The sequence below is a fragment of the Chaetodon trifascialis genome, chromosome 18 (assembly GCF_039877785.1).
Source record: "Chaetodon trifascialis isolate fChaTrf1 chromosome 18, fChaTrf1.hap1, whole genome shotgun sequence".
Taxonomy (NCBI): Eukaryota; Metazoa; Chordata; class Actinopteri; order Chaetodontiformes; family Chaetodontidae; genus Chaetodon; species Chaetodon trifascialis.
This window is the reverse complement of record NC_092073.1, coordinates 23,022,644-23,037,616: the sequence shown is the minus strand read 5'-3', so window position 1 is coordinate 23,037,616 and position 14,973 is coordinate 23,022,644. Positions and strand designations below refer to the sequence as shown.

General features: G+C 44.7%; 1 protein-coding gene across 1 annotated transcript in view; it reads right to left on the bottom strand.

Moving 5' to 3' along the window:
• Window positions 1–4,462: 4,462 nt before the first annotated feature.
• LOC139346672 (sodium channel protein type 5 subunit alpha-like) overlaps window positions 4,463–14,973 on the bottom strand; it is a 148,619-nt gene continuing 138,108 nt past the window's right edge. The window contains exons 28-32 of the mRNA XM_070985876.1: window positions 12,924–12,977; window positions 12,194–12,331; window positions 11,997–12,101; window positions 11,071–11,341; window positions 4,463–8,365 (exon numbers count right to left, since the gene is read on the bottom strand). Of these exons, the coding sequence (XP_070841977.1) occupies window positions 7,059–8,365; window positions 11,071–11,341; window positions 11,997–12,101; window positions 12,194–12,331; window positions 12,924–12,977 (1,875 nt within the window). The 3' untranslated portion in view covers window positions 4,463–7,058. The remainder of the gene's footprint in view (window positions 8,366–11,070; window positions 11,342–11,996; window positions 12,102–12,193; window positions 12,332–12,923; window positions 12,978–14,973) is intronic.

The window sequence follows — 14,973 nt, the reverse complement described above, 5'->3', positions numbered from 1 at the left end:
AATCTTGCTCAAGGGCAACAAGGCAGTTCAGAGAGGACAGCGTGTGTTCGTGTGTGTGTTCATGTGTGTGTGTGCGTGTGTGTCCAGTCACATCACATCATCAGCAGTCAGATTATCGATTATTCCACCAACACAAAATAAACCATATCAATCATTTTTCAGCTTCTCAAACGTGAAGATTTGCTGTTTTTCTCTTTATTATGTTTCTGTAAAAAATTCAAACATTTAAGACTAAAGAAACAAAAACAGCACTGATGAGGAGGAAGACGAAGAAGAAACAAAAGCAGAGAAGTTAACAAATGGAGGAGAAAAGCAGAAAAACAGACATGAAAAGATTCAACAAACGGCTGTTTGAAAGTCCTTTAAACATTTAAAACTCACCTTAAAGAGCAGCGATGTGGGACTATTGTCTTACTGTCCGTCTCTCAGTGATGTCTGACTTCCTGTTCCAGCTCCAAGCTCATTGGTTCCTCCTGAATCTTGGTTCCTGAAGCGGCGGATGAATCCACGTGGCGCTGTCGTGAGTGTTTGTGGCAGCGGGACGGGGTGCGTTCATGGTGACGAAGGAAGATGTCTGAACATGAATAAAAAAAGAGAAAATCATCTCATCCTGAAAAATCAGGAGGAGGAAGAGGAGGAGGAGGGGGGGGAAGTAAAGCGGAGGGGACATGAAGAGGAAGAGTACCAACAGACGGTTTTCCAGCAGCAGCTTCAAATGTCCTCAATCTGCTCTGACACACACACACACACACACACACACACACACACACACACACACGCACACACACACACGCACACACACACACACACACACACACACACACACACACACACACACACACACACAGTCAGGCAGCATTACATCATGAGTTCGGCTTCATGACACAAACGGGCAGCGTTGGCGGCGTGGCGAAGCGAATCCGCGTGCAGCGTGAGATGGAGGGAGGAAGCCGCAGAGAGACGGATGAAGACGAGCGTGCGAATCGAGGTTGTGTGCAAAAGCAATCTGCCGTGGGGGGTGAATCCGACCCAGCGTGCCACGAGAGACACCGGACGCCATGAACCCGCACGTCCCTCTGAGAAAACGAGCCATGACGCTCGGCTCCGATCTGTTGATGTCACAAACCGCGAGGAGGAACCAGAGAGCCGGAGGGCAGCGGAGGTCCGAATGAAGAAGCTTCGTTCCAAAATAACCCAGATATCTTAGAAAAGGTCACAGAGATCATTGAACATCGTTTCGTCTCGGTTCGATCTGTTCCGTCTGTGACCTCAGTGTCGAATGAAAACATGGCGCCAGGTGAAGAGGAGCAATATCGTGGACGCCGTAATTCATTTTCTGAGCGGGAAGATCCACTAGCTGCTGCTAGCTGCTGCTAGCTTGTAGCTTTGGCTACAAGCTAGCAGGATGAGGCGAGTTAATGTTAGTAGATAATCGTTCCTCAATATGGCAAATGTTCTGTGACGACGTCGGCCTACAGGATGCGCGCTAACGAGAGCCTGACCAGCTGCTAATGAGGTCTGCCTCATCCAACCACGTTCTATCACAATCACATTTTAAAGATGTTAATGTTTGTGACGCTGCATGGCTAACTGAGCTAACTAGCATAAAGCAGCTAGCAGCGACAGCAGCAGTTTGCGGTTATTCTGGCTATTTTGGTGAAATGCCGCCCCCTGGTCTTTGACAGGTGACGTCACACCTGTAAATACTCGACAGCACACACTCGTACAGCGACAATAAAATAAAACCATCAGAACAGATTCAGTATTAAATTTTTTTCTCGTTTATTACAGGAGGCTTTTGTTTTATATACAGACATGTATTTGCAAAATACTAAAAAGTATTTCAACTCAAAGTACTAAAAAGTATATATATTTATATATATTCATATTATAATGTTATAATTATTATTATTGTCTCTAAAACACCAAGGTGGGGTCACTGAGGCACGGCTTTGCCTCCTTTACACCGAGGTTTCACCGGCGAGTTTCTGCCGACGGTTGCAGTGCGAGAGTCCCACTGAGGTCGGAGGGAAACCTTGTAACTTGTTGTTTGTCTCATTTTTGAACGTTTGAAAAGAAAAACTTTGAAAATATACAAACATTTAAAAGCTTTATTAACTAGCGATGGAGGGAAAACCACTTGAATTTGGACTCGACAAGGATGCATTCCCTTTTGTAGTAAATTTAAGTTGTTTTTCTTTTAATAATTGGAATTTTGGACTTTTCCTCTCCAGTTAAATCTTTGGAGTTACAAGGTTTTCATCCTCCAACTGTGATGTGTGTCCTCTCGACTTTTTCCAGCAAAAACACAATAAAACTGCTCGTATCAATGAACCTCTTATCTCCAACTCAATGGTTTATATTTATCAACTGGACGTGTTTGTGAGGGAATGTCAGCAGCTTCATTTTGTCTTCAAATCGACGTTAACAATGAGAGAAATGTTCCCAATTTCAGCTGAAATAAAAGACGATTCATGAGGCGTCAGGAAGGGAAACATTCAACGGATTCTCCCCTCTTTTCCTGAAAAAGGCAACTTTCTCGAGATATGAGGTTTCTAGGGGTCTGATATGAAGCTGGAAACCAGTTTGTCAACCGTTGTGAAACCAGTTGCGGTGTAAACGGGGCGACGGTGGTTTAAGCAGTGAGAGGATGCCTGGAAAAACCAAATCTGTGACGAGGAAAACGTAAAAACGGTTATTATTGTCCTCATACTGTAAATAAGATACAGCATCACTCACTGCCTGTTTACATACGGAACTGTTGTATTGCATGTTCACACAGTTAATAGTAACAATAGTAATAATAACGAACAATGAAACCTCTTGTTTTCTGTGCATTTCCTCCATGTTGGGATGTCGATGTTTGTCGTTTTGTTTGAAGGTGACAAAGCAGCTTTTGGTTTTGAACGGGGAAAAGAAGGCAGGAAGGAGCGAAGGCTCTCAGAGTTTGTTTAACCCCCCTCCCATCTTAATGTGGACTCTTCTAAACCTCCCGGTAGCACCACCTGGACAGCTCGGCGCAGAGACGCTCATCTTCCTCCACAGTTTGCTTTTGCTTACGATTGACGGATGGTTTTCTCTCCGTCACCTCTTCGAGTTTTCCTTTGCTGCTCGGACTCGTTGGGGTTTGTTTTGAAGGTTTCCAGGTTTCTCCTAACTGTGTTTTTCACCTCATGCGGTCGGTACAGATTGAAGTTCAGGTACAGAGAGCTGAAGCTGGTCTGGTCTGGTTTTAATGCTATGATTGCTTTCACACAGATTCAAGAGAACAAACTCTGAGCTTTTGACCAGCGAAGTGTCCTGATACCGACCGTAAATGTTCGACTGCGTTTTGTGCTCAGTGCAAACCAGAGTCTGAGGTCCAGATTCACTAAAGAGGCACTGCGAGGGCATGTTGTGCATGTTCTTCCTCTGCTCTCCTCTGTTGTTTAACTGACATTGTGAGGAGGCGTGGATGCATTTAGAGAGCTGGATGCAGTGGAGGAAGTCAGTTTCCATACAGCCAGTATTTTCCCCACAGGACCCATCTGTAGAACTGTTGATGGGACAAAACCCACTTTTTCTGCAAACTTTAGTGAATCTGAACCTTTTCGACTGTTTAAAAATGTAACATCGAGAACTAAATCAGCCAATCAGCTCCCTGTGCTGCTCGACAACTTGTGAGGAAGAGTCACAGCAGTGATGGAGGGGGGCGGTGAGGGACCGTGAACCTCGTTCAGTATCAAAAAGCATAAGAATCATTTCATCAATCAATCAAATGTTACACCGATCGAATAATCACTCAATCTGCCAGTCGAGTAATCAGAGAATCGACCGGTACATCAATCAATCACCACATTGTCAATCAACCAATGGGAAAGCATGGCTTGGAGTGTTGGGGTTCATATGTAGCAGGCACACTCTGGGTCTATTGCTACTGAAAACAGCCCTTCAGCACAACTGCAACCTGAAATACGCCTCGCAGCAGAGTTCAGCAGTGTCTTAAGTATTTACCTAGTTTATATGGTTATCTATTCTCAATAGAATCTAGTAGAAATAGAGTCCAGACGGTGCCAGTAAAACTGTTTTTTTTCTTTTTCCTTTTTTAAATTAGTCTAGTAAAGCGTTTAGTAAAGATCCCTCGGGTGACCACGACGACAGAGACGGAGAGAGAGAGGTTGTTCGAAATATTGAGATCAAAGCAGACTGAAGAAACGCTGTACACACACACTTTGACACTTCAGCTTCATAAAAACGAGCAGTAACTCGGCTTCACGGCAGCTTCGCGCCGCTGTCCGGAGACCACAGCGACGCCGTCAGCGCCGCATCAGCGAAACCACGTCAGCTTCCAGCGAACGCTCCGAGTGTCAGCCTGCAGACGTCACTCCACAGGCGCAGACGGCGGGAAAAAGCTTCCGGAAAGGCCGGCGTTACCTAAGAACTCACTGAAAAGGTATCTGCAAACCGTTATTGCTCGACGCGGTTTGTTTTTTTGTTTCTCTGTGCAAAATGGATGAAGAGCCGTCTCGCTCGACCTCCGCTTGTCCTCCAGAACGCAGCTAAAATGTGCAAAAATAATAAAAAAAGAAACAATCTTCGATGAAATAAAGCAACCAACCAGGAAGCAAAGTAAATAAATAAATAAATAAATAACCAGCGTTTTCATTTGAAGAGTCTCTTTTCAAACTTCTCCTTCAGGGGAAAACAAGACGCTCTGCTAATGTGTTAGGTGTAAAAAGCTCAAGTGCTTTGGGTTTGCCTGCAGAAATCTGCCCATCATTCAAACCATCCATCTTATTACGAAACCAGTGCAGAGGATGGCATCTGAACAGCCGATCAGGACTGATCAATTTATTTCCCCACATTTCAAATGAAACTCTTCACATCGTTCAGTGGAAACAGGAAGCAGAAGAGCTTTCAGCATCGTCACATCGGTGTTCTGGAAAAACAGCTGCAGCCATTTTTTAATGACTCCAGGAAGTGTGTGTGTGTTTACAGGTGAGCCCTGTTTGAGTGCCGTTATCTGATGACAGGAAGTAACTTCACAGGTATTTTCCTGAAACAGTGTTCAGTCTTCACAAGCTTGTTAGAATCCATAAATTGAGGTGTCGAATGATCACTTCCAGCGGATAAATCTGGTGATCGTCTCCATTTTTCTTGACGTCAGCAGTCGATGGCCGATCTGAAATGTGAATCTGTGAATCTGATCTGGCTGACGGGTTTTTCCAGGACACTGATGACTGATCGAACACCAAATCACATGGTGAAACTAAACGGCGTGAAATCCTGATGCTGATGTGCCGAGCTGATTGTCGCACTCCGGTCAGGGCCGGTCGACACCTCAAAGAACTTAAGCCCACGTAGCCTCGAAGAATCTACTTTAAGCTCTTGTGCGTGTTGAGCCGAACTCTAACCAGACGGATAGATAACGACGGCAGGTGATTTGTCAAAACAGTCCGTAGAGCAACATTAAATCTCCTGATAGACGAAGAACTTCCAAACCCTGCATATGTTTCTTTGTTCAGGGGGTAAAATGTGATTTATTGCATGCTTAAACATATTATTATGAATTTATATTATTTGCATCTTTGCCAAGCTGGTGTCAAACCAGCAGGCTGCACTATACAGTATTTATCCAGCATTGAAGAAAGGTAGGTTAACTTGAGGAGTTCATGCCTTCAAGGTGTTATGATATGAGCTGTTTCATAAATAGTCTCTTTATGCATTAAATTATTTGGAATTTTGATTAAAGAAAATAACAATAAATTCACTTGATACATTTGTTGATCCTGGAACAGAGTTAATTTGATTTAACTGAAGTTTCTGAGCACTTAATTCTACAAGCCGGTAACCTCCACTTTTATCCTCATGCACTGCAGTAATGGAGGAATACGAGTCGCCTGTTCAAGTTTGTTCATAACGTGAAGGGAAGCTAACAAAATCCACTTGAAATCTGGACTTTTGGACAAATCACCCAACGGGCAAAAAAGTGACGAACATGAGGATGTTTACCACCGAGGCAAAGCGCGTGCTGGAAGAGTCTGGGACGGCGTAGAAAATCTCATTGTGCACATTGTGTATTTGTTTTTGGTGTTGTCTCAAAGGTTGTTAGAGAAATACATCCCAGACCCTTTCCCACGTGTCTTTGCCCTGCGCAGTGATGTGACAGCATGCGTAAACTCAAAAGGACAAAACTGCCAACGGAAACGGATGCAGTTGCTTCTCGGGTTTTGACTTTTGTCCTGACCGCACCCTCTCCTCTCACCCTTTACAGCGTGGTAGTTCAGCCACTTTCTCAAAGCTAGTGCCGCTCCAAAGTCGACAGAGAGAGACCACTTATTTTTTTCTTCACCTTACTCTAAAAAATATAAAAAATAGTAATAATCGTACCGCTATTAAAAGACTGGTAACATCAACAAAGTTATACTTTTACTACGAAAACATTTTTTAAATCACGTTGTCATTACTTCCCCTCCTCTCTCGAGTCTCAGAAAGCCGTCGACTGTTAACGTGCTGAGAAACACCACCAGGAACACCGTCACTCTTACAGCCAGGCGTACTCTGAGAATATTGATCAAATGTGGGAAGGCACAAACCCCCCAGGCCAATAAATGATGGATACATCTGATATAGTTGTTCTGACCCCTCTGAGCCCCTGTAGCTGAGGTCAAAGGTCAGTCAGTGTTCCGAACCCCAACTCTGGTTGACATGAGAGACCCAGGAGGTCAAAGGGATCTACGCTTGTCTTTTACTTCAACAAAGGCAGAGTGGACTTGACAGATGGGGTTTCCCTCTCTGTTATTGCAGTTTTTCTGCTTCCCTTTAAGTAACTCCAACAACGCTGCTGAGTTGAGTCCAGGAATCTCCACAGGGAACAGGAAATAACATTAAAGGTAGTAAATATTCCACTATGTTTGCTCCTTCACTTGACTCCTCCTGCAGTTCCATGCTCAAAGCTTCTCTCTGCCGCCTTCTCAGCGTTCCTCAGCTATGGTACATTCAGTAAACAAAAGAACAAACAAGCTTAACCCAAACTGAGGATGTCCTCATTTGTTAAATTTTTTGCTTTTTGGTTCCTGCTATGGTACCGTTTCCTGCTGTCGGTCAGACTCGACCACTGACGGCGATTGTTCGCTGGGGTCGGTGCCTGCAGTGTCGACAGCGATTGTTTCTGTCTTGACAGCGAGCGGGTGAAAGATCTCTGACGTGGCTCGCGTCACGCTGTCGTAGGACGGCGGGGACGAGGTGGAGGAAATTGTCTCCGAGCGCTCCATCCCTATCAAACTTGAACCATAGTTTTCCCTCATCATGGCGGCGATCAGCCCTTCTTTCTCAGGTGCATCCTCCCCGAATGCTACCTCACCACCTTCGTCACCTTCACCTCCTGCATGTCGAGGTGTGGTGATCTGGCGATACAAGTAGGAGGCGGCCTTCATCTGCCGCCTCACCAGGTGCCTGCGGTAACACCTCTGGATTACTGTGGCAGAGACCTCCTCCTGTTTTCTCCTCAGAGTGGTTGTGATCGGCTCATAGGAGATCTTGGATGGGTTTGCCATCATGAACTTCTCCTCCATCTGCTGCTTGAGAGCGTCCATCTCACCCGACTCGCCCAGAACACGCTTTGTGAAGGCAAAGAGGATGTCCAGGCAGTGGATCTTGTCCCCACTGACCATGGGCAGGTCCATGGAGATTAGTTTGATCTTGTTAGGTTTGGCGATGCGCAGCGGTTCCGACAGGGAGTCGGCAAAGTCCGACAGTTTGGCATACTCGATGAACTGCGTTGCCTCTGGGTCAAACTTCTCCCAAACCTCGTAGAACATCTCGAAGTCGTCCTCACTCAGCGGCTCGGTGCTCTCCTCTGTGGCCACGCTGAAGTTCTCCAGAATGATAGCAATGTACATGTTCACCACGATGAGGAAGGAGATTATGATGTAGGTGACGAAGAAGGTGATGCCCACTGACGGGTTCCCACAGTTCCCCCGGACGGTGGTGCCAGTGTGGGGAATGTTGGGGTTGCACTCCTCCGGCGAGTTGTTGAGGATGGGGCTGAGCAGGCTGTCCCAGCCGGCCGAGGTGGTGATCTGGAACAAGCAGATCATGCTGTTGCCAAATGTCTCAAAGTTGAACATGTCGTCGATCCCCGCCTGCCGTTTCACGTAGGCGAAGTTGGCCATGCCGAAGATGGCGTAGATGAACATGACCAGGAAGAGGAGGAGCCCGATGTTGAAGAGAGCAGGAAGGGACATCATGAGGGCAAACAGTAACGTCCGGATGCCCTTAGCGCCTCTGATGAGACGCAGAATCCGTCCGATACGAGCCAATCGTATCACTCTGAACAGTGTTGGTGACACAAAGTACTTCTCAATGATGTCAGCGAGCACGATGCCTGAAAAACAGAGAAGAACGTAAATCATGTATACTTGTACAGTCGCACAGATGTTTATCCAATGGACCTGCAGACATTCACATGCATAGATGTACATATACATGTACGATTCTTAAATGACCCACAGGATGGAGGTCCTGCAGCTCACTGAAGAATCCAGTTGACCCTGATTGGGGTTTCACTCAAAGACAGACTTTCATCAAATTCATTGTCCTGCTCTGATTTCCAACATCTGTTTGCATTTTCTTCAAAAACAATTCCGGTAATACTTTTATCAAATAACGCTGCATGAAGCAAAGTCATTCTGCGCATTCAGTCCCAAATGTGACTGAAACTCCACAACTGATGGAGCCTATATTTCCCACAATGCCGCTCAGTAGCACTTTTAAAGAAACCCTTTGTACCACCTAAATGCCCACATCTTTCCAGCTTCATGGTCCCAGACTGAGACTCAAGATTTCTTCACTTTATTCATTGGTAGTCAGGGTCCTGGTCCAATCAAATGTTTCGATCAAGTTTTTTTTTCATGGGGTTTCAGCTAGTTGTCATCAGTCACAAAATGATGCTGTACAGTATATTTACACAAATCTGACAAGGCTGATTTAATCTGCAGAGACCCCCCCACAGGACAACCTATTTGCTGAATTTCTACGTTGTTCACATCACTGACAATCGATTCGCTGAAGACTATTACTTGACCAAGATTTTCTTTTATTTGAGGACATTCCTGTGAGTTACATCATCTAAAAGCTCTCAGTTTGGATATTTCAGTCTTTATGTGGCAGCTCTGCTGTGATTACAACTTGAGTAATTGGTTCTGGAGGGCTGAGCCGTCGTTCCCTCGAACAGCAAGTCAAACACTGTAATTCATCCATCTTTTCCTTGTTATCCGGGAATGATAAACTGAAAGAGGAGCTGGCCTGTCATCACCAGATACCCCCCCCACCACTACCACCACCACCACATACATACACACACACACACACACACACACACACACACACACACACACTATCTTTCATTCGTCCCTCTGTGTTGAGTTATAGGTGATGGAAGGGCTGAGCAGGGGGGAGTCGAGAGGGAATCACCATCACATCGTACATCAACTCAGCTACTGCCCCATCCTGACGTCTTTCTCACACACACACACACACACACACACACACACACACACACACACACACACACACACACACACACACACACACACACACACAGCTGATGTAACAGGTCAATCATGTTTGATTTGTCTCCAGGGACCGCCCTCTGGCAGCTCTGATTGCTGCTGTTACCTTCACCTCCCCCAGGCAGCCTCGTCTGAGCACGCACACAACACACACCCACACGCAGGCCCACACTTAATTACACACACACACGCACGCACGCACGCACGCACACACACACACACACACACACACAATCTTGTCACAACACTGATAGCTAAATTACCTGCTTAGGTTGCTCTGTGCTGCCTCTGTAGACTATTCTGTCATGTGTGTTTGGTGTGTATTTGGTGTGTGTGTGTGTGTGTGTGTGTGTGTGTGTGTGTGTGTGTGTGTGTGTGTGTCTGTGTGTGTGTGTGTGTGTGTGCTGTATATGACCATACAGGACCTTGGTGCAGGGTAAAACATCAAGGCCACCGGGATGGTCACTTTGTTGACAGATAATTGTCAAGCAGACATTACATTGCTTCCTGCTGCCACAGCTGATGCCTTGCACACACACACACACACACACACACACACACACACACACACACACACACACACACACACACACACACACACACACACACACACACACACACACACACACACAGGCACTACATGTGTGCACATTTGAAGAATAGATCATCTGCATCAGCTTTTTAAAAGAAATGGGCAACATGTCATCGAGCAGCAGTTTTATCACATTCTCTCCTCTGATTGGTGGATCTTGACTGCTTCTTCTGTCTGTTTGACATGTCTGGTGTGTGTTAGGGTGTGAATGTGAAACCCATGTGTTTTGCAGTCGCAAATGTCCTCAAACGTTCATTATTCAAGGAGTAAAAGACAGTCAAAACAATCAAAAACAGCTATAATGCCACCATTAGCTTTTAGCATTAGCTGCCACATGCTTTTTGAAGATTTCAGGGCTGATGACTTCTGTAAGCACTTCTACATCATTAATTTTAATGACTACATAAGGTTAACAAGGTTAAACATCTTTAGTGAGTTCAATGAGAGTTCAACAGTCAAACAGTCTCATCAGCACTGTGCGAGCGTATTTTGATCAGATTCGAACTGTCGGCATCATCGTTTTGAGATGATGCTCTCTGCAAGAGGCTGGTCCTGAAAGAAAGTTTTCTGGTCTTTAAGTTGTATGCTTAATGTCAACATTGAATAGACATTCTGAAATAAGAGATGTTTAACAACCAGTTCTATTAAGGCTTTTAGTCTCTTTTAGCTCCAAGTGTTGGTTATCAGGCACATTTCCTGTCTGGTTCAGTCTCAGTGTTTTGATCAAATAAGCTCCGATAAGATGACTGTAGACCACCAGCTCAGCTTAGCAGCTGAAGTGCCAAACACAGTTCCTCAAAAGGCCACTTGAGGCTGGCTCCAAAAGCAAGTCAGCCAAACTTTACAGCAGAAATAAACGTGTTTACAGCCTGGCATAAAAAACGGTTTGGTCTCTAGAGCCAACAAAAAAAAGGTTTTTGAACTCACCAACGATGGACAGAATGACGACCACAAAGTCGAAGATGTTCCAGCCGACAGTGAAGAAGTAGTACCGCAGCGCCACGATCTTGATGAGGCACTCGATGGTGAAGACGATGATGAAGGCCAGGTTGATGTTGTTCAGGATGTATTCCATCTGAGGCGACTGCTCGTCCGTCTCCACCATCATGGTGATCATGTTGAAGAGGATCAGCACCATGATGATGATGTCGAATGCCTGCTTCCCCGCCAGGTCGAAGAAGAAGCCCTGCAGTGAGTTCTGGAGGAAAGAGGTTTCACTGTTCCCATTATTGATTAATCATCATTTATTTCTATATTGTATGTCTGTGATTTAATATATTTTCTTTTGCAACAATGGCTATTATCCATTCTTGCAAATAAAAGCATACTGTAAACTCTAAAAGTGTTCTGAATACAGCTGAGCAGCACAGATATCCAGGCCTCTGAAAGGGCTTATATTGGAGACAGGCCTTTATTTCTGATTCCAGTGTTTTCTGAGTGTGTATCACAAAGAATCATTCATCAATCATTTCAGATTGACTGCAGTATATTTCTTGCTAATCTAAAAAGATCTGAGAACAGAACGACCCCCCCTTTAATTCTGTAGAAATGTACGTTTCGCTGAATTTAACATGTCAGACAGGTAACTTTGATATTTTCACACTTGGCTGATTATTGAATTATTTACATTTTATTCTAATTATTTAATTGTGCCTTTAAACTCAGTAAAATGTTTAAATTATTAATAAAGTTGAAATTGGAGTATGGGATTCGTCTTCCAAACTGTTTCCATCCACGCGGACAGAAGAATACCATCTTTACTAATTTTGAATGAAAACTAAGAAATAGTATATTTTTTGGCCAGGTTTGGATTTCTGGGTGTTTATGCACGGAAGCGTGTTCTGCGTTGGTACCATCGGTCTGGGGATGGGCTTCTGGGGTTTCTTGGAGCCCAGTTTCTTCATGGCGTTGTAGTACTTCTTCTGCTCCTCTGTCATGAAGATGTCTTGTCCTCCTAAGTAATCAAACAAATCAACAGCTGTTATTTTCAGCAGGACACAAACATGCTTTTCAGACTTCAGCTCCACTCTTTCGCTGCTGTGGGACTTATCTTTCGTTTCTGCTGGTTGAAGTTATCGATGATGACGCCGATGAAGAGATTGAGGGTGAAGAAGGAGCCAAAGATGATGAAGATGACGAAGTAAAGGTACATGTAGAGATTGATCTCTTTGATCGGCTGCTCCTCCACCTGACGAGAACACACACAGATCATTTTAAAAGGAACACACACCCTGTTCCACCTTACAGCCGCTGGTCTCTGATCTGTTTCACTCTATCTTCATCTTCATCATTTCTCTCACACACTGTTATTTCCCATCACGCAGTTTTAGTCTCATCACCAGTTAATCTCATTCAAAAACACGACTGACTCCATCTGATGTCATTCCTACATCACTAATCTCATTTAAAAACTTCTTTCTCTTCACACCTGAAACATCTTCTCTCACCTCGTTTCATTCAGTTTAATTAGAAATGTCATTTTCTATGATTTTCACTCCTCTTATCTCACTGTCCCTTAATTATTGTCTATTCAATTTTAAATAAATTAACCTTTAATTTTACCCATTTCTAGTTTTTCAATCTTCATCTTTAATTTAATCTTGTAAAATCCTTTCACTTCCATTCGTAATGTTTGAATTTCATCTTTTTATTTGACACCTAATTTCTCCTTTTTGTTGCGACTTTAAACTGATGTCGGTTCATCTTGTCTCATCGTTTTCTTTGAGCTCATAACTCGTCATCTTTCTTTTTTTAATCTCAACTTCATCTCTTTAACTTACAGCCCGTGAATCCACCGCTGCATACATGATCTCCATCCAGCCTTTGAAGGTTGCCTTGGACACATACAAACAAACAAACAAACAAACAAACAAACAAACAAACAAACAAACAAACAAACAAACAAACAAACAATTAAACTGTGACAACCTGAACCTCACTTATCTTCCTTTACATCAACATGATTTGTAAAACCATTTGACTTCACTTCAGCAGCTGTTTTCAGCTCTGCCATCCTGCATTATTGGCTAATCCAAAAGGTTTTGAAAGCTTTACTGGACTGAAAACAGAAGGAGAACCTTTAAAACCCATAAAGGAAAACTTATCTGAAAGATTCAAAATCCTGGATTTCATTAGACACCAAACACGAGTAGAAACTGATTTTCTACAAGCCAAACAAAGTCTGGTGTTTGCTTCTGTAGAAATACACAATGCTCTTATTTTTTATGTGATTAAAGATAAAAAAAAAAACTCAGCATGACTGTGAGAGCAAAAAGTATTTTTACTTTACTTTCAAAAATTCATCTGAAAACTTGGCCGATAGATAGATAGATAGATAGATAGATAGATAGATAGATAGATAGATAGATAGATAGATAGATAGATAGATAGATAGATAGTTGCTGCTCTGATGATGAACCTGCTGCTGGGATTTGATCCCATTCAGACAGCAGAGCATCAGGGATGTCCAGCATCACAGGCTGGTGATCAGCTCTGGATCACAGTCCATGTTCCAGGTGGTCAGAGGTGTTGGATGGGGTTCAGGTCCGGGCTTTGTGCAGACCAGTCAGATTCCTCCAAAGTGGGAAAACCATTTCTGTATGGAGCTGGGTTTGGATTCAGGAGGTGTCCACATACTTTTGGCCACATGGCGTGCGCCCTGCAGCCTTCGGTAACTAAAGCACGCATCTTTCAGCCCCTGACCCACATGTTCCTTCCTTTCCTTTATCTCACGTCAATCTGTTTTCTTCTGTCTGTGTGTGTCAAGTGTGTCTCTGCACCGCCGTCACCAGGACGACGTCCCGCACGCTTCCCGCACTTCAGCCAATGACTGAACAAAAGCGATTTTGAAGCAACCTTCAGACAGAGAGCGAGTCAGAGCGCCATGGAAACGCCGCGGCTGTTTTTCTCAATGAAAGAATCAACACGTCCTTTTATGGACTTCCTTCCTCAGTGGAGCGGTGGGGGGGCAGGGGGAGGGACGGGGGGAGAAAGAAAACTTTGGTGTGAGTGGGCGCCTGCCGTCAATCAGCTCAACAGGTTCCCACCTGATATTTTTATGGCGAGAAAGAACCTTAGAGTGCGAACAGCAGCATGTTTACAGGTGAGAGGATCAGCTCATCTGTAAACATCTCCAGGAACAACAGTCAGTCTGAGCGTCACTGCTGCTGGACGCCGAGGGAGCGTCATGCTGAGCAAGCAGCAATCAGATATTTACAAAAAGGTCGAAGGATTCGACTGGAAAAATACTTGTTTCAACCTGTTTCACATCGTTCAACACAGATCCTTAAATTCATGCTCTGAATATAGAAATGTGTATTTTTATACATTAAACCCTGTCACCATGATCAGACTCGGGGTTCAGGTCCACAGCCCCTCAGACTTCAGGGTTCAGGTCCACAGACCCTCAGACTTCAGGGTTCAGGTCCACAGCCCCTCAGACTTCAGGGTTCAGGTCCACAGCCCCTCAGACTTCAGGGTTCAGGTCCACAGCCCCTCAGACTTCAGGGTTCAGGTCCACAGCCCCTCAGACTTCAGGGTTCAGGTCCACAGCCCCTCAGACTTCAGGGTTCAGGTCCACAGACCCTCAGACTTCAGGGTTCAGGTCCACAGACCCTCAGACTTCAGGGTTCAGGTCCACAGACCCTCAGACTTCAGGGTTCAGTCTGAGCTCAGAGAAACTCGCCTTCATCATTTTTGCGCCGTGGAGATATTTCCAGATGCTAATGGAAGGGTTGCCCCCGCCAACCGTTGCCACGCCGACCAGCCAAACACAGCCAGGTGCTCAGCAACTCGTTGCTAGGGCGACTCTCGAGTTCTCATTGGCTGATG